We start from the raw sequence: 19,671 nt of genomic DNA, 5'->3' as shown, positions 1-19,671 counted from the left end.
CAAATGGTATTTTATTATGTAGATTTAAAATAATTTATCATAATTTATAAAATCAGCCTCCTATTGAAGGAATTTTAGGTTCTTTTTATTCTCAGGTTCTTACTAAAAGCAATGCACACCTGACACTAATACAAAATAATATTGAATGTAAATTGTAATTTAAAAATACAATTATGTAAAATAGAAAGTGATTTCAAGTATAAAAACAATAAAAAAACAACAGGGATACAATGACCATAGTGATACATCATTCACATCATGCTTTTACAAATTCTGGTGAGTAAATTTCAGGAAGTGAGCATGCTAGGTCAAAATATATGTGCATTTGTAACTTTTTAGCTATTTTTCATTTGTTCTCCAGCGATGTGCACTGAATTATACTCACACCGTAATATGTGAGTTACTCTTTATCCCCATTAATACCAAGAGAGTTCATAATCAAACTTTTCAATTTTTGCCAATCTAAGAGGTGAACTGGGGTATCTGTCTAGTTTTAATTTGTATTTTTCTCACATCACTTTTTAATTTTTAAAAGTAATTTTTCTTTTATTTATGATCTAGTCACATCTTTTGGTCATTTTATTGGGTGGCTATTTTTGCATTATTATTTTAATTAATTAATTTCATTTATTTGTTTTTTATTGTTTAAAGTATTACAAATAGTAGTATTATTGATCTTTAGATATTTTCATACTGAGAAGATGAACCTCTTGTGACATAAGTTGCAAATGATTTTTTTTAAAGTAGGTTGTTGCTTGGTAAAATTTTTCTCTTATGATTCATTAGTTTATTGAGGTGATCCTTTGTCTTTCTTTTTAGCTTTGTTAATATAATCAATTACATATTAATTGATTTGTTAACACATGCCACAATGTTTTGATTCTGAAAATGTGATATTGTAATTTTTACAGAAATATTCAATTTCATTGCTCTTATTTTTTAGGGATCTTAGTATATATATATTTCCATATGATGTTAGAATCAGCTTGTCTAGCACCAAATTTAAAAAATGTACTTTTTTGTTGGGAATCGTATTAAATTTATACATCAATTTGAGGAGAATTGGCATTTTTCTTGATTTTGAATGTCATTCAAGTATTTTTGTTATTCAGATTCAGGAGTGTTTAAAATGTTTTTCATGTAGACCTGGAACATTTCTTGGTAATATATTTGGAGCAGTTTTAAATTTCATATGTTTATTTCTAATATTTTCTACCAGGCTACTAATTAATCTTTTTGCTTATATCAGATATTAAATTATGTAATGTGAAAGTAGTGGTAATTTACTTCTCTTTTTCAATTTTTATAACTGCAAAATCTAATATTATTGAAACCACCTTTGGTGTTTCTCCATTAAGTCCAAGTTTGATTTTTAGGACATAGATATTTCATTTCAATAAGTGTTTGCCTATAATTATTTTGTTAAGATTTTCTTTTAATTCAGAATAGTTGCAGACTGTTGAAAATGTTTTTGTAGGTAATCCTAGAGAGATGATTCTGTGATTTTCTTTTTAGCTTTATTACTATAATTAATTGTATATTAATAAATTTGCTAATGTAGAGCCATTCTTGTATTCTGTAAATGAAATATACTCTTCATAACACGTTAATAGTTTAATATGCTGTTAGAATCTCTTTTTATGCTTTTTTATTAATATTCTTAAGTCATATTGGCTTGTTGTTTATCTGTGCAATTCAAACCTAGTATGACACTAATATATTGGTTTTGAAAATAATGGAAATATCTCCCTCCTATATCCCCTCTACTTACTTGTTTGTTTGTTTTTATGCTTTGGAAAAGTTTAAATAACATTGGAATTATCTACTCTGAAAAGAGTTCATAGACTTTCCCTATCAGTTCATATTCTTTCATAAATTTTAGGTGTTTCAGATGTTTCTTCATTTCTTCTATTAAAATCTCTTGGTTTAAATTTATTTATTTATTTTTTGGAATTAATTTGGATAAATGTTCTCTTAGAATATCTTCCGTTTTATCTAGGTTTTGTAATTGATTGCAGCAATCTAGCCTTTATGATGTTCTTACTTTTCCCTTTATTGTGATTATCTTTCCCCATAATATTTCATTTTTATGTATACTGTCTTGTATTTTCTCAATTAATTGGTATCCCCTCCCCATCACAAACATTTTTACTTATGCATTAATGTAACTATTATTTTGTTTTCTGATAATTAATTTCAGCTTTTACCTTTATTAATTGCACACTACTGTTTTATTTCAATTTATTTTTATGTTCTTTATAACTTCTTTAATCTTATTATTGATCAGTTTAACTAAAATTTCTTAATCTGAAATCTGAAGTTATTAACTATTCTCTATGCCCTATTCTAGTGATATCCAAATATATTTTTCTATAGTGTTATCTTTTAAAAAATTCTACCCATTCAGTTTGATTCTAAAAGTACCTTGAGACAAATTTTATTTTAATGGTAATTGAGTCTTTTTGTTTTCTGAATTTGTTATTAATTACTAGTTTTATTGCATTGTAATAAAAATATATTTAACAATTTATCCACTTTGGAAATGTTAAGTTTTTTGTATTTAGTTTTAATTAATATTTTATGAGCACTTCTAAAAAAGCTATCTTTATTTCAGAGCAAAGCATTAAACATTTTGATTTACCTTCTTAATTGATATTTTTGTCAACTTGATCTTTCATAAACTCAGGTTAATAAAGTGCTTCTAACACAGAATATTTCTATCACTCTTATATCTTTTGTAATGTCTAATTTATGAATGTTGCTGCCCTGTTATGTAATGACTAGAAATTCATAACTGTTTTATCTTTATTTTGAATTTGTTTAATTAGCATTACAAAATGTCCTTATTTAAATAATTTCATTCTTTTTTGGGTCTGAATTCCTTCTTGTGTGGTATAAATATTGCATCCACATTTGATTTGCTTTTGTATTTTCCATTTATACTTTTGCTCAGTCTTTTGTTTTTTTTTTTTGTTTTTTAATATATTTTATTGATTTTTTACAGAGAGGAAGAGAGAGGGATAGAGTTAGAAACATCGATGAGAGAGAAACATCGATCAGCTGCCTCTTGCACACCCCTTACTGGGGATGTGCCCGCAACCAAGGTACATGCCCTTGACCAGAATCGAACCTGGGACCCTTGAGTCCGCAGGCCGATGCTCTATCCACTGAGCCAAACCGGTTTCGGCTTGTTTTGTTTTTTTTATATTTCTTTTTAATTTGATATTTTCCATCATCATTTATTCCCTCTATGCCCTCTTCCACCTCCATCCTCCACCCCCTACCCCAACCCACTTTTATCATTTTTCTTTCTGAATCACTTATTTTAGCAGTCTCTGATTTCTGGTACAATATGATAGCTTTGTTTTTTTAATACATTAATTAAACTCATTGGCATTTGCAGTGACAGCTGTCTGGTCTTAATTTAATGATATACTTTATGCTTCTAGAACTTTTTAATGTTTTTCAATATGAGGTTTGTTTTGCTATTTTTGTTCATTATTTTTTGTTATTGTTGTTAATCTTCACCCAAGGATATATTTTCCATTGATTTTCAGAGAGAGTGGAAGTGTGGGAGAGAGAAGAGAGAAGGGGGGTAAAGAGAGGGGGGGAGAGAGAGAGAGAGAAAGAGATTGGTTGCCTCCCGCATGCTACCCATCTAAGGCCATGGATTGAGCCTGAAACCCAGGTATGCGCCCTTGACTGGGAATGAAACCTGCAACCCTTCCATGCTCAGGCCTATGCTCTAACCACTGAAACACTGGTCAAGGCTTATTTATTAGTTTTAATTAGTTTTTCTGATATTCAAGATTTTAATTTAAAATTTTACCTTTTTCTATTAGTTCCCTTTCATGAGCAACAATAGAGTTAGCAGGTTTTCTCTTCCTCGCCTATTCTCTCATTACCCCATGATTTAGTCAATGTTTACTTTCTTGGTGTTTACTTTGTATTTTTAGATCTGATTGTACTTCTATTACTTGATCTATCAAGTTTAAATTATAGATGATTATGCAGTGAAATTACTTCCCCCTACTTTGTTAGTTATTTTTACATTATCATGTAACATTTTATTTATGTGCTATCTCCACATTTGTTTATTCTTAGTTCTATAATTAAATACATTCAATAGTCATCAAACATCTTTTTGTCATAATTTCCCTAGTCATCTCAGGTGACTTAAGTTCACTCTTTGGCAGATTTTCAAGAAGAGTTTATGAAAAAACATTAGCTGAACTCTTGTTTGATCAACACCAATAACCTTTATACAGTTTGCCTTATCCAAACCTAATATTTGTACATTATGTTTTCTTCCTCTTTCTTTGAGTATCATACAGGTATTTCTACATTATTCTCTGTCAATAAATGATTGCATTAGATAAATTTGAAGCCACGCTGATATTTTTTCCTTTATTCTAGCTTCACCATTTTTATTTGCAAACACAGTTCTGTTTGTTTATTTTTTCATCCTTAAAGTCCATTAACTTTAATAAACTATAAATAAAATTAACCACTCTAGGTTAATTCTCCCAAGTCTTTCAGACAATTTTGTATTTATTTCAATATGTAGATTTAAATCAGTTTTGATTTCATCAAAATTGTCTTGAATTATAACTTTTTTAAGAGGATTCTTTTAAAACATGACTCCAGGTTTTATTTCATCTTTTAAATATGTTTTTATTGATTTCAGAGAGAGAAAGGGAGACGGAGAGAGGGATAGAAACATCAATGAGAGAGAATCAATGATCGGCTGCCTCCTGCACGCCCCCTACTGGTGATCGAGCATGCTCATCAGGCTCTGAACTGCTACCTCCTGGTTCACGGTTGGCGGCTCAAACACTGAGCCACACCTGGCCTGGAGAATTATACCATTTTTAAAAGTTTTTCTGTTTGTTTGCTTTTCTTCTTTGGACGTTCACTCTGGTGATGACAGAACTGTTTTGTATATTATATTCATTACTAGAGGCCCGGCGCATGATATTCATGCACTGGGGGAGTGGTGTCCCTCAGCCCGGCTTGCGCCCTCTCACAATCCGGGACCCCTCGGGAAATGTCCGCCTGCCCGGCTTAGGGATGTTGGCCTGCTGGCAAATCGCAGTTCAGTCGATTTACATATTAGGGTTTTATTATATAGGATTTTCTCCCTAAACTATTTTAAATCTTTTTTTTATTATTTTTTTTCTCACAGCTATCCTCTGCCCCTTGATGTATTCTAGTTTCCTAACATCCTTGCATTCCTTTCAAATTCTTGTGTTTTTTTTCTAATTTCTTTCTGATTTCTGCAAGCTCATTTTTTACTCTCCTATTGTCAAACTATAATCAGTCCTATTCCTGCATTTCTACTTGGCAATTTTTCATTTTATGGAATATTATTTTATTAAGTTTCTATTGTTTTACTTATTCACTGTTTTATAGCCTTTTTAAAGTTAAAAATTTATTTAGACACAACTTACTACCAGGAATATTTTATTACTCTTCCTCAAATTTTATATTTTTCTTTAAACTATTTTGTATTTTTTCCATCTATTACACATTCATATAATTTTCCTGTATATTTTCCTATAACAAAAATTAACATTTTAATGAAAATATGAAAGTAACCAATTTCTTTAGAAAATCATTCATAAATTTTCAACTATTATATACTTTTTTATACCATTTCTCTTTAGGGGTTTTATTGTAAAATATATTGTTTTAATGCTTTTCTTTTTTGAGCTTTTATCTTTGTTTTAAAATTTAGAAGCTAAACATTTTTGTTCATTTAATTTTATTTTAAATATGAAAAAGGTAATTAAATATAGCTCTTTACAAAAACAATATAACTGGTGATATGAAAAGTTGATTTAATCCTTAGTCTTGATATGGTTATAAATATGAATGGCTTTAAGACATCATATGGAATTTATCTATTCAAGTATTTGATAACTTGTATCATAAATGGTTTCAATATGCAGGCCCTAGATTTCTATATTAATTGTGGTTATTTTTGTAGACCAAAGTATCTAATGTTGTTATTTATATTTTAGGTTAGTGGGATGGTTTGGTCATGAACTCAGCACCAGATTTAAAATGGATAACAGTAAGTGTACTCCATTTTACTTTATAAGTCATTTTATTTTAACTTTATTTTAATTTTCATCAGTCTTTGTATGACATGTAATATACATGCCTCCTGGAGAGTGCACTTTGAAAATGCCACTGAGAATTTTTAAAATAAGAAGTGACATTTCCAGAGTGTAAGACTAAGTGTTTACAGATTTCAGCACGATGTCGAGTCTATAGCTTTGTAGGGAGATAAGAGGAGGTGAAATCTAGCATAAAGGATCCGATCTCATTAATATGGAGCACCCGAAACATCAGGCAGTGAGGACAAGAGGAATTTTTGGCTTGGAGTCAGACCCAGGGAGACGTCGGTGTCAATCCCACTTTGCTGCTTAGTAATTTTGTGATGCTGCACAAGTTATGTCATCTTGGAATTTTTCTTCTCACATATTTAATGTGAATAATATTTATTTCAGGATTTAGTTTGAGGGTAAAGACAAATTTAAACCAAATAGCAAACAGCAGTGTTATTTCATTTTTATCTTCTCTTCTTCCAACTTTTCCTCCTTTTGTAGTTTTGCCACTTACTGAACAGCAGCAGTTAAACCTCAGTAGGTAGAAATGAGAGTGCACCAGGCACAGGGGTGTACTGCCCTGTTTCTTTTCCTTAATGACTCAATTCTTCAATCACATGGAATACAGAAAGCTTTGCAAATGTTGTGAGAGTTCCACTTAAACAAACTTGATCGTTTAGGTGACGTCCAACCCTGAGATAGTATTTTAAGCAAATTCACATTTACAGAAACCAAGATGCTCAAGGATCAGGAAAACTGTATTTTATCCTGGCTGCTGAAATAATGAGCTCTGTTATCAGTCCAGTTACTTACATTTTTTGTGCTAGGCTTCTTATCTGTAAATGAGGGAGGTGGATTAAATCAGGCAGCAGAGTTTTTCTGGGAAGGATAAAACAGAAGTTATTTTAAGCTTTTTGGTTTATACTGTCACTGTGGCAAATACTCAGTTCTACCATTGTAATGCTACAGTAGTCATAGACATACATAAATGAATGATGCAGCTGTGTTCCAATAAAACTTTATTTATAAAGACAAGTGGTGAGCCACATTTGGCCCTCAGGTCATAGCTTGTCTAATCCTGGATTAGATGAGTCTGGGAATACCCAGAATATTCTAAACTTTATTCCGTCAGTGTTAGTTTTAATTTGGTCTGTAGCTAGCAATTTTCACTCTATTGGATTAACTTTCCATCTAATTAATTCTGATTAGGATAATATCACCTTTTAAACATATCATACTTAAGCAGATTATTTTTTTTAACTTCCCCTTTTTCCCTAAGAAAAGCCACTTGACCTGGTGCTAAAAGTCACTTTCATAGGCCATTTCATTTGATATGTCTGCCTTTGGGCAGCATTATGATTACAAGTCATTTAAATCCTGATGTCTTCCTCTCATTGACTTGGTTTCATAATGAAAGAACAAAGCATGAAGCAGAACAAGGAATACAGGCTTGGGAATGGCAGAGGACAGGGTCCAGAAAAGCTTTTAGAAGAGACTATTTTTATCTTGTGTCTAAGAGCTCTAGTGTTTGGTAGTTTCCTAAAAAGGTGGAGGCAGGGGAGATAGACATTATAGGTAAAGGGAAAATGTGCCAGTTTTTTAGGACCACAGATTTTCTCTTAAAATATCTCAGAAATCTTAGGGATATAAATATTTAATTCTTTTTCTCTCTACTACTCTGTCATTGAAAAAAAATCCATAAAGAATAATTTTTAAGATACATTCTATTAAAATGACATAATATGAATTTTTCAGAATTGCAGTTAATTCCTGGAGCCAATGGATTTAGAATTTCAAATCCTCCCATATTGTTGGTCTGTTCTTTACAGGCTAGTTTGGAGGTAAGTGATCTGTGTGCCAATCTTCCCACATCCTTACCTTTTTCTTTACCTGATTGTGACATGTTGTAGTACTTTCTCTGCTAATCAACAAGATTATAACATGCACTGTGCACAAACATTGTGCAAAGGGTAGTGTTCACCTTTAGGATGCATCTGTATGTGAATTATTACCTCTTATGTGTGTCTCAAGCCCCTAGCAGGATGATTGGCACATTTTTGGCACTTAGTAGATGTTAAATGTAACACACCTGGGGAAAAGTACTTTTAGTTCCACTTCCAATTTGTGTGAACTTGAGTGAGTTACTTAACCTTCTATTGCAATATTTAAGTCTCAATTAATTAAATCATTCAACATTTATTTATTAAGAGAATGCTGTGTGCCAGACAATGCTGTGATTACAGGGGACTCTTTCTAGTTCTGTGAATCAATGAACTGACAAAGTTTTAGGAAGACTAAGGAGGGAGTATATATATATATATATATATATATATATATATATATATATCTTACCTAATAAAATGGTAATATGCAAATTACCATCACTCCGCTACGCCCACGATTGGGCCGTTGGGAGGCTGGGGGCGGGACTCGGGGTGGCCGATTGGGCTGACTCACGAGTCCCCGCCCCCCATTCCTTCTGCCATCCCCAACTGCTGGAGCTGCAGGAGGACCCATGGGTCCAGCGGAAGGCGCCGGTGGCGGAACTCCGGGTGGCTGACTGCGTGGCTGCCGGCACCAGTTTTCCGCCAGCAGCAGTTTTCCCCTGGCCACCCGCCGATCAGAGCGCCTCCCGCCAGCGCGATCGGCCACCCAGAGGAGGAACTCTAGGAGGAACTCTGGGTGGCCGATCGCGCTGGCGGGAGGTGCTCCGATTGGCGGGTGGCCAGAGGAAACGGCGCTGGAGGAACTCTGATCGAGCTAGCGGCCAGAGGAAACGGCACTGGAGGAACTCGGGTTGGCCGATCGCGCTGGAGGCCAGAGGAAACAGCGCTCCGATCAGCGGGTGGCCAGAGGAAAACTGGTGCTGGCACCAGCAGCCAGGTGAAGGAAGGTCTTTTGCATGAAATTTCGTGCAATGGGCTACTAGTATATATATATATATATATATATATATATATATATATATACACATATATATATATATATACACACATATATATATATATATATATATATATAAAAAATAGCAATTGTCCAGGACTCCATCACAGTAATGACTGAACAGCAGGCTGCATGGGGTGACCAGACTGGCGGGGGGGGGGGGGGGGGGGGGCTGTTAGGGCGATCAGATCTGCAGGTAGAGGTGGTTAGGGGTGATCAGGCTGGCGGGGGGGGGCAGCTAGGGGCAATCAGGCAGGCAGGCAGGTGAGCAGTTAGGAGACAGTGGTCCCAGCTTGTGAGAGGGATGTCCGATTGGCCCTAAACCGGCAGTTGGACATCCCCTGAGGGGTCCCGGATTGGAGAGAGGGTGCAGGCTGGGCTGAGGGCCCCCACCCTTGCATGAATTTTATGCACCGGGCCTCTAGTAGTGTGTGTGTGTGTGTGTGTGTATATATATATGAATAGTCAGAGTAAAACAAAGATTGGGTAAGGTTATTTCATGTGTTAGGGTAAATTTTGTTAAAACTGGGGATCTATGCCATTATAGTCATGTATATAGTCTCTACTCTTACTGGCTAAATATTTTTCTTTAAATTCATTCATATTTTTACTTAAAATAAAGTTAGTCTTACCCTAAATAATAATATCCAAGGAATCAGTTTGTTTTCCTAGATCTGCATATCTATCTATCTTTCTATTTCAATATATCTAGATAATTTTATGTATTTCTACGTATCTATATATTCCAACTAATTATTCAAATATTAATTAATTTCAGAGTGAGACTAAATTTATTCAAGTAAATATAGTTTTAATAATTTATAATGCACAATAGCAGTATAAATAGATATATTATGTAAATATACATTCATACACACATTTAAGTAAAATATATTTTAAGTATACATATACATTTTAATAGAGATTTTAAACAAATAGCTATTCAAATAAAATTTTATTTTCAAAACTTTTAAATCATCTGAAGATAAAATAGTTTGTGATATTTTAGGAAATCATGTTGTGGATTGACTGGAAATACTTCCAAAGTCTCTTCTAAACCTAAAATTCTAGGAATCGGTGAACAATTATCACAGTTTCTCATTTTGGCCACTGGGAGGCAGTGTCAAGTTCCTCTATTTTTATGCAACTTCACTACTAAATCCTGGTAATCAGCTAGTTTCATTTCATCCTAATTTAAAGAGCAGGTTCTCAGTTTGACCACTAGATGGAACTTGCGCTGTTCTCACTTTTCAGCTTTTTTTTTAGGTTGAAATGAACTCAGTAAACAAGATTTTTGTTAGTGATAAATTTTGGAGGGAATCGGCTTAGCAGATTAGATAATCATATTTTAATTGTTTTTATAAAAGTCATTCAGAGAAAAACTTCTGTTAAACATTTCAAAACAAAATGTTTTGCTTACTTGCCAGTTTATATCAGGGAGAAGATGAATTACACTACTTAAAAAAGCTACCAAGGCATACCTTAAAAAAAACAACTAGTATTTAAAGTTATTTCCTCATATTTTTCTTATCTTTCTCAGCCAAATCTAGAAATTTTCTTTAAACTCTCCATCGGTATTTTCTCTGCAGTGGGTGGGCTATTGCAGTATTCACCCCTCTGCCAGGACGAGAGTCCAATTCTGAACTTTCCCTACCAGTACTTTCCTACCATAGTGTATTATAGTCCCCCAGACAAGCTACTATTCTCAGCTGGAATCCGAAGACTGATTTATCTCTTCCTTTACCATCTAAGTTTAAACCCAGCAAAGGGACCTAAGAGCCACCAGAAGAGGGATATACACTTCTCTGGAGCTTCTTATCACCTGAGTACTTCTCGGGAGCCTCTTAGAAGTACCTTGCTGAAGTCATTCACTGCTGAGGCAATGACCTAAAGGAAATTATATGTAGGTAATCAAACCTTAGGTTGATGAAAGTATTCTTTTGAAACTCTTTCTCCACATTATAAATTGCAAAATTCTGAAATTACAAACGAATACATTTCATTGTTTCCCATTCTCTACCTAATGTTACAATGTTCCCCTTTCTAGATGATTCTGAGTTTGCCATGTGAGTAAGCACCAGTAAGTTAACCATGTCGGCACTTAACTTATTTGTTTAGAAGTTACTGCATATGGAAGATAGGTAATTGAAGTTTGAGTAAATGAAATAAATAAATACCTGAATCAAACTACCTTTGCTTGTTTTCTCTACTTCCCTTTTGAAAAATATTCCACATAGTCAAATGCCAACTGCAGAAGAGAGTATATATTTAAGAAGCAATGCACATGAGCATGATCTCAGGGTTACAATAAGAATTTTAAGCAAAGGATTAAAATGACTGTTTATAATTATGTACATTTAATTATATTATTAAAATAGCACCTTATAGTCAGTTTCAAACTGTCATTTTCTTTATATTGTTGCTTCTTAATCATTTATACAACTAGAGGCCTGGTGCACGAAAATTGTGCACGAGGGTGGGGAGGTGTTCCTCAGCCCGGCCTGCACCCTCTCGCAATCCGGGAACCCTTGGGGGATGTATAACTGCCAGTTTAGGCCTCAACCCCCCAGTCCGGGACCACTGGCTCCTAACCATTCGCTTTCCTGCCTGCCCGATCACCCCTAACCACTCACCTACCTGCCTGATTGCCCTTAACCACTTGCCTGCCTGCCTGATCGCCCCTAACCACATCTGCCCGGCCCCTGCCACCGCGGCTTCATCCGGAAGGACATCTGGAATGACATCTGGAAGTTCATTCGGCTGTCCTGTCTAATTAACATATTGCACTTTTATTATTACAGATACTTTAAAAATATTGTGGGTCAAGGCAAAGAGCACTAGAGTAGGAACTGGTTGGCAAGTACTGCACCCCTTGTGGGAACACGAAATGTGGCTTACACAAGTGACAACTACTCGTTAATTGATTTACCTCAATTTCTAAGTAAAAATGTTTCAACCAGAGCAGTTCTGAGGTCTCCTCAATTTTCAATTACTAACTTGAACTGACATAATATTCATATTGTAATTTGAAAGGTCATATTTGTATGTAGCAAGGTATAAAAAAATTTAGACCCTTTCAGTACATAAATTTAAAATGAAATAAATAGCTTCAAAATAAAAATTAGAGCACTTAAATAAAATACATGGCAAGTCAGAAGAAGTTTACTTTGTATTTCCTCAAAAAGTTATCAGAGAGCCATTTTTAAGAATTTAAGAAAAAAAAACATGACAATTGAAAACATCATGCTTATGCTTATTTTTCCTATTTAAACTTATCTAAATTTGCATTCATTTTACTCAGGAAAAAAAAAAAAAAAGCCCAAGTAGATGAAACTGCCAAGAATTTTGTTATAAGCTGAACATTTTCAAATTACACTTTTCATTTTTTTCTATTAAAAAAATATTCTTCCTCTGTACTGAAAACACAGAAATGATCAGAAGCCAAGAAGGAAAGGGGATATTTTATCCCCTTTCCTTGTTAACTCATCCTATTAGCCCCTCTTAATATTTTGATGTGAGGGTTCAGCAGAGACATTTACACTCTGTGAAAAGAATTCTATAGTGCCTCAGAACGCACCTGCGGTGGTAAGGTGGAAAACAGTTTTAGATATAAGTTATTTTATCGTTAACAAAGAGCAATAGTATGTTAACACTGAGATATTTGTTAAAAAAAATCGTTTCTAGTTATTAAGAAAAATTTGCAAGACAAAAGCCTCCTATAAAAAACTATGAGCTTAAGTAATATTCCCCAAAGTCTTGCTAACCTACAAATACAAATGAAATATCATTAAAAGTACTACTTCTAACATTGACGCCATCTGTATCTTATGGGGCCCATATCAGAACCAGGAAATTTTCCAGAATTTTTTATTAATAAAATTTTCCTCAAATAATTATTAATATCCAAAGAGTAGCTTAGAAAGATTATTCTCATGTTTTTATATTCCAAACCTGAGAATCAAAACACTGGTGGGCTGCACCTTGCCTCTGTGAGAATGCTGACTCTTGAACTGGGCTCAGTGGTTGAGTGTCCACCTATGAACCAGGAGGTCATGATTCAATTCCAGGTCAGGGCACATGCCAGGGTTTCGGCACAATCCCCAGTGGTGGCAGCTGGTCAATGATTCTCTGTCTCATCATTGATCTTTCTCTCGTTCTTCCTTCCTCTTTCTGAAATCAATAGAAATATATTTAAAAAAAACACAACTTGGAGATGTTCCTTCATGGAGTTCTCATTGTGCCAGACATGTTACATTTTGTTTTACACAAGAAATGCCTCCTATCGGACTCCATGTAACCGGGGTTACCTGAGTCCTAAAGAATATAGTCATTTACCCTTACTCACAGGGGTACATTTTAAGACCCACAGTGAAAGCCTGAAACCACAGAGTGTATGGAGCATAGTATATATCATGTTCCATATATACATATACATATATACATACATACATATATATATATATATATATATATATATATATATACATATACATATATATATATACACACACACACACACACATATATATAAAATCCTAAGTGACCAAACAACTAAATGACCGGTTGCTATGATGCATATTGACCACCAGGGGGCAGATGCTCAATGCAGGAACTGCCCCCTCGGGGGTCAATGCGCTCCCACAGCCAACCTCCTGTGGCTGGCCAACCTCCCGCAGTCCCTCCCCCCGGCCAGCCAGCCTGATCGGCCCTGATCAGCACTGGGCAAGATGGTCCCGATCACTGGCCAGGCCGAGGGACCCCACCCATGCATGAATTCATGTACCGGGCCACTAGTATATATATATTTAATTTATAAATTAGGCATAGTGAGAGATTAATGGCAATAATTAATCATAAAATGGAACAATTATAACAATGTATACTGTAATAACAGTTATGCAAATGTGGTCTCTCTCAAAATATTTCATTGTACTGTACTTACCCTTCTTTATAATTTTTTCCTTTTTTCATAATTTCACAGATAGAAGACTCACTCTTACCATAGGTCTTAGGAACCTCCTCAAAGATTTTCCTTTCTTTATTTATTAAGTAGAGAACTTGCACCTTTTCACTTAAAGGACAAACTTTACAGCTTCTCATTGGCATGTCCAAATTGCCAGCATCACTACGCTTGCACTTTGGGGCCATTATGAAGTAAGTAAGACTTGCTTGAGTAGAAGCACTGCCATGCCATGCCAGTTGATCTGATAACCACGCTGGCGACTAAGTGGGAGGGCACACAGCGTGGAGACACTGGACAAAGGGACATTCACAGCCTGGGAGACATGGAGCAGAAATGCAACAGATTTTCATCAGGCTACTCAGAGTGGTGCATAATTTAAAACTTATGAATCTTTTATTTCTGGAACTTTTAATCTAATTTTTAGACTTTGGTTGAGGGGGGCAACTGAAACCATGGGCAACTGAAACTGTGGGAAGCAAAGCCATGAATAAGGCGGGGGATGGCTGTCTCCTTTGCACTGGGACCTCAGATTCCTTCTGAAACAAAGATGTCGGCTTCCCCTTGCCGCTGATCTCCTCCCAGGCTGCAGACATAGTCTGTGAGGTCTGGGTGGCCAGGGAGACAGCATTCTATGCTGCTTGAGAGATGAGTGGTTTGGGCTAGATACAGGGCAAAGTGGGTAGTCAGAAGTGGTCTTATTCTAGATATCATTTAAAGGTAGAGCTGCCAGGTTTTGCAGATGGATTTGTGGGAGTTGTTTGTAAAATAAAGGAGTCAAGGATGATACCGAAGTGATTGACCTGAAAAACTGGTGGGGAGGGAATTGCCAAAAACTGAGGTGGTGAAGGCTACAGGAGAAGGTGACTTTGGGAGGAATATTGGGAATCCCAATGTTGAATATGTTTAGATAGAAATGCCTGTTATACATGCATCCAATTAGAATGTCGAGTAACAGTCAGATACGTGGTTCTGGATGGGAGAGCTTTGAATGTTAAGTCTAGATTGGTATGAATTGTGGTTTTTTTTTAAAAAATCATTGTCTGTAATATAAAGAAAAGGTTGAAAAAACAAAAAATACAACTCCCTTCTTCTTCTTCAGCCAAACTATACCTTCCATGCAATGAAAGGGAAGAAAATGTATGCCTAAAGTGTTTACTCCTATTAGAATGCAGGCCCACACATATATACAGAAATTAGTGTTTTCATAGACTTTATGAAGTCCACATACCATTGAATGACCCTGTCTTTGCTCTGTGGCAAAACATGTTACAGTAAAGGGACAGAAAGTGGCAGGCCAGTGCATCACACTCTGTTTGAAGTTCATTCAGCTCTTATAGGGAGGATATATTTTTAAACTCTACTTGACCTTAAGAGATAAGCTAGAAAAGCATGTCTGTTCTGACCTCTAATGTTCCAACACCAGTTACTGTGTGCCCTTGTCACTCATCTTAATATAAGACACCTCAGGCAGGAAATTGCAGTGTTTTCAGACCATACTAGAGTGTAATAGGGAAAAAAGTGATGAAAGAAGAAAAAACGCGGGGAGGAGGCGGGGAGAAAGGGGAAAAAAAGGCTGAGGCTTTAGTACTTACAAATGTATTGTGTAACATTTTTGCTTCTCTGTCTGATAAAACTTGATTGTTTTCTTACTGCTAAACTGGAGGAGATCCAGGACTTGGTCAAACAACTGTAAATAATATTTTCAACATTACCTTCCGCATAGGCATGCACATTTAGCTCTTACTGTATTGTTTTGTGGACCAAACAAACTTCATATCAGAAGAGAAAACGTCTTCTTGATTATGATGGTTTTGGAGAAAGTGTTCGAATTTTATGATATTTCAATTCCTTTATAAAGGGATACTTAGAGTAATTATTCTAAGCTAATTTAAATAATTCTGAAGGAACATTACATCACCTTTTTTTTTTCTTTTGCAAGTATGGTTTAAATGGCATTTTTGCAGTTTTTCTGATATAGAAACTTTGCGTTCAGTTCTTGATGGCAAAGGATTTAACAGAGGACATATTTTTACAAAACGACTATTTAAAATGGGATGGTTTTTGGAGAGGTTAAAAGTGGTGATTTCCTTCTTTATGCACGATTTGCAATTAATTTTTGCTTCTTTGTAAAAAAAAAACAATTGTTGTTAATCTGTTTCTCATTCTACAGATCTTTAAGAAAGCAACCATGAAAGCATTGAGAAGAAAGTCTGTTTTGCTCACGGGTTACCTGGAATTCCTGATCAAGCACTACTATGGCAAAGACAAAGCAGAAACCAAGACACCAGTGGTGAACATAATCACTCCATCCCGTGTAGAGGAACGCGGCTGCCAGCTAACATTAACATTTTCCATTCCAATAAAATCTGTATTTCAAGAACTAGAAAAAAGAGGAGTGGTTGTAAGTATATCTCTTGCTTTGCTACCCTGTTTTCTCTAGGGGTTGCATGCTAGGGGGAAAATTTGGATTCTTTAGTTTATTCACTGGTGCATGTAATTTCACATCAATCAGTCAGTTACTGAGGATAAATGAAGTGCCAACTAAGTCAGTATTCGGGACTTGCTAATGAAAGGGCACAGAGATCTGTCATTTCTGATAAAAAAGAAGAAATCACAAATTTGGGGTAAAAAGTACAGTTTTATGTAATTTATTCACTTTTATTACACTTTGAGCAGCAAATATTGTTTCATCTGAGGAGTGTTAACATTGTATGAAATAATTTTTTTAACCCTTGGGCCAAAGTGGCCTTCTTAGTCTCTTGAAAGGAACTAATAGGTGTTAAGAGAATAATTTCAGGGGAAAGTGGTGATAATGCAATCTAGGCACTGCTCCACTCATGTGGCCCTCCAAACCTTTAGAAGAGGTCACCATCGCAGGCGCTGGAGGCACCAATCAGAACATCAGCGCTGCAGATCACTATGACCAAGACATGTGCTCTTGGGAAAGTTAACATGTGTTAGCCCAAGACTTCTCATCTGTTTTGGGGTGTGAATGTATACTTACTTCAAGAAGTTGGTATGGGAATGAAATGGACCAACACACACGAACCATTTACTATGCTGTCTAGCCTGTGGTGGGTATTTCTTAATATAGTTCTAGTGATCTTCAGGCTAGGCCAAATTGTCTGGGCCCATTTCATAACATTTCAGCATTCCCAGTGTAAACCTAAACTAATTTTAGACTGTGATAAATAATAAAAAGACTTGTTTGAGCAAAAGGAGATACAGCCTGGGAACACAGGTTTAGATAGCAACCTAAATTGTATTCAACGACCCTGGACAAAGGGAAAGCCACCTTTTATAATGAAAGTTCTCACCCAGGTTTCCAATTATGTGCATTTTATGTAAATAAGGTATCCAATTGTGCAGTTGTGATTGGTCAGTATAGTTAAAATAAGGATACAAATTGAGCCATACTGATTGGATGGGGCAGGTCTCAGTCTGTTGGTAGAAAGATGAAACCATGGTTTCCCCACCATTGTTGACTCAGATGGCATAAACAAGCTAAGAGTTCAATCGGAGGTTTTCTCCATGTACAGAGTATGTGAGGAGCCCGTCAGCTAATGACACTAGACTGTAATTCATAAAATTTGGGCCCTTGGTTGACCATGGGGCAGATAAATTCTTTCTCTGGGTTCACATCAAATGAATATTTCTTCTCAAGGTGCACGTCAGGAATATAGCCAAGTCCTTACCTGCAAGATTAGGGCTTAGAGAAATAAATGTAAGGATAATTGACTGGAACTCTCCAGGACAGTGTGAGGTTCTCATTCATTTAAATGTGTCCAAGATTCCCAGCTCTCCAGGGTCTCCCACAGACGAATCATACATAGGTTCTGTTGAATGCTTAAAGAAGATGACCTAAATGGACTTCAGAAAAGTGCTTTTGGATATTCATGTAACAGCCCACTAATGGTTTAATTATAATTAAGAAGAGAGTTTCACATAACATAGAAACAATATATTTTCATTAAGGTAAAAAAAAATGTTTATATAGTAAGTTTTAGGGAAATCACTATGACTATTTCATGTAAGTTCATCTCGAATGCAGATTTTCATTATGAGAATAATGCTGACACCGTTGTGGCTTTATTTTCTCCCCACAGTGTGACAAGCGGGAACCCAATGGCATCCGAGTGGCTCCAGTTCCTCTCTACAATTCTTTCCACGATGTTTATAAATTTATCCATCTGCTCAATTCTGCACTCGAGGCTGCAGAAAGAAAACATAATGGTGTTTAGAACAAATTAAGCAAATAGTACTGAAAGCTGCTGTGATTATTTTATTATTTTTATTCAAGTTTTAATCATTGAAAATGTTAAAAAAAAAAAAAAAAGAACTAGTTACACCTAACTGGCAATGAATTGCATACTTTACAAAAAAATCTGGCATAATTCTTTTAAGAGTCAATGTCCCTGAGGAATCTAAATGTCTGTCCAATTTCTTGGTGTTTTGTGAATCAAGGTTTTCATTGGTCTAAATAATATGTACAGAGTCTTGGTTAGCTGTTACAGTTCATGGTCAGTGAAGTATTGTTACTGGTTTAACTTCTCATTGGCTGACAATGTCATAATATATGTGAAATTTTTGTGTCAATTTTCTAAATATCACTTTAGCTTAAATTTCCCAAAGACTTTCTTATAAGCACTACAGTTGAACCATCTGATATATGTATGATTTTGGAATATTCTATCCAGCTCCGATTTAAGGAACAGAAAAAAACATTTTCTAGAGCAGTGGCCTTCAAATATTTTTGGCCACAATCCACACTAAGAAATATATATAAAAACAGAGACCTATATTTATGTGTGGATAGGCCTTATTTTAACACACAATTTTTAACAATATTTTAACATTTGTGAAAGAAAAGTCTATCAATTTTCAATCAACTGCTTCTTACAATTGCCATTGGCCATTCTTTCCCATTACCATCCCTGACATCAGCATGCTTCTCAAAACGAATAGATAGTACCTTACGTTGAATTAAAAGTGGTATATATAGCAAAAACCAAAGGTTCATAAATTATTTACCTGTGCTCTGATATTTATTATTCTATCTTATTACAACAAATGTTGTTTGAAACTTGTTAAATTTATTTTTCCAACCACTCTTGGGCCCTTGTTGTTACCATAATCACAATTCATGGATTGACAAACTTCTACATTTGTATATATTCTCCGCAAGAAAGAGTGACTATGACATAATTATTTCCATATTGAAACAAATTTTAATGAAATTAACTTGGACAACCATTTGGATGTTAAGAGTTAAATAAAAAGATGCAGAATTCCAACAACACCAACAAGTACTGATGTTTATCAAGAATATACTATGTATTGTGCTGCTCTCTTTATGTTATCTTAGTTGAGTGGTTGCAGAATTGCTTTAGTAAAGCTTCCCACTCCAGCTTTTGTAAAAATTTATCTTCACAGATGGGGAAGTTCTCGAAACCTTAAACCTCAACCATGTACAACCTCATGTGGAAGCAACTCTTTAAACCTCGCTGTGGTAAACAAAGCAGACATGGGTTCAGCTGACAGGGAACATGTTTCAGCTTAGTGGTAAAAACAGACAGTAATCATAAACACCCAGGTAAATAGGTAATTATGAACTGTGACCTGTACAAAAGATAAACAGATGACACTATGAAA

At 35.1% G+C, this 19,671-nt stretch overlaps 1 protein-coding gene across 1 annotated transcript in view; it reads left to right on the top strand.

The window, feature by feature from the left end:
* The window catches only part of KYNU (kynureninase), a 113,130-nt gene extending 93,822 nt beyond the window's left edge, over window positions 1-19,308 (top strand). Inside the window, exons 11-14 of the mRNA XM_079781812.1 lie at window positions 6,024-6,076; window positions 7,869-7,954; window positions 16,190-16,420; window positions 18,126-19,308. Coding sequence (XP_079637938.1) covers window positions 6,024-6,076; window positions 7,869-7,954; window positions 16,190-16,420; window positions 18,126-18,260 — 505 coding nt within the window. The 3' untranslated portion in view covers window positions 18,261-19,308. The remainder of the gene's footprint in view (window positions 1-6,023; window positions 6,077-7,868; window positions 7,955-16,189; window positions 16,421-18,125) is intronic.
* Window positions 19,309-19,671: the final 363 nt, after the last annotated feature.

The sequence above is a fragment of the Cnephaeus nilssonii genome (assembly GCF_951640355.1).
Source record: "Cnephaeus nilssonii genome assembly, chromosome: 10".
In the NCBI taxonomy this organism is placed as follows: Eukaryota; Metazoa; Chordata; class Mammalia; order Chiroptera; family Vespertilionidae; genus Cnephaeus; species Cnephaeus nilssonii.
Note: the sequence above shows the minus strand (reverse complement) of the source record. Positions and strands in the feature narration are given on the sequence as shown.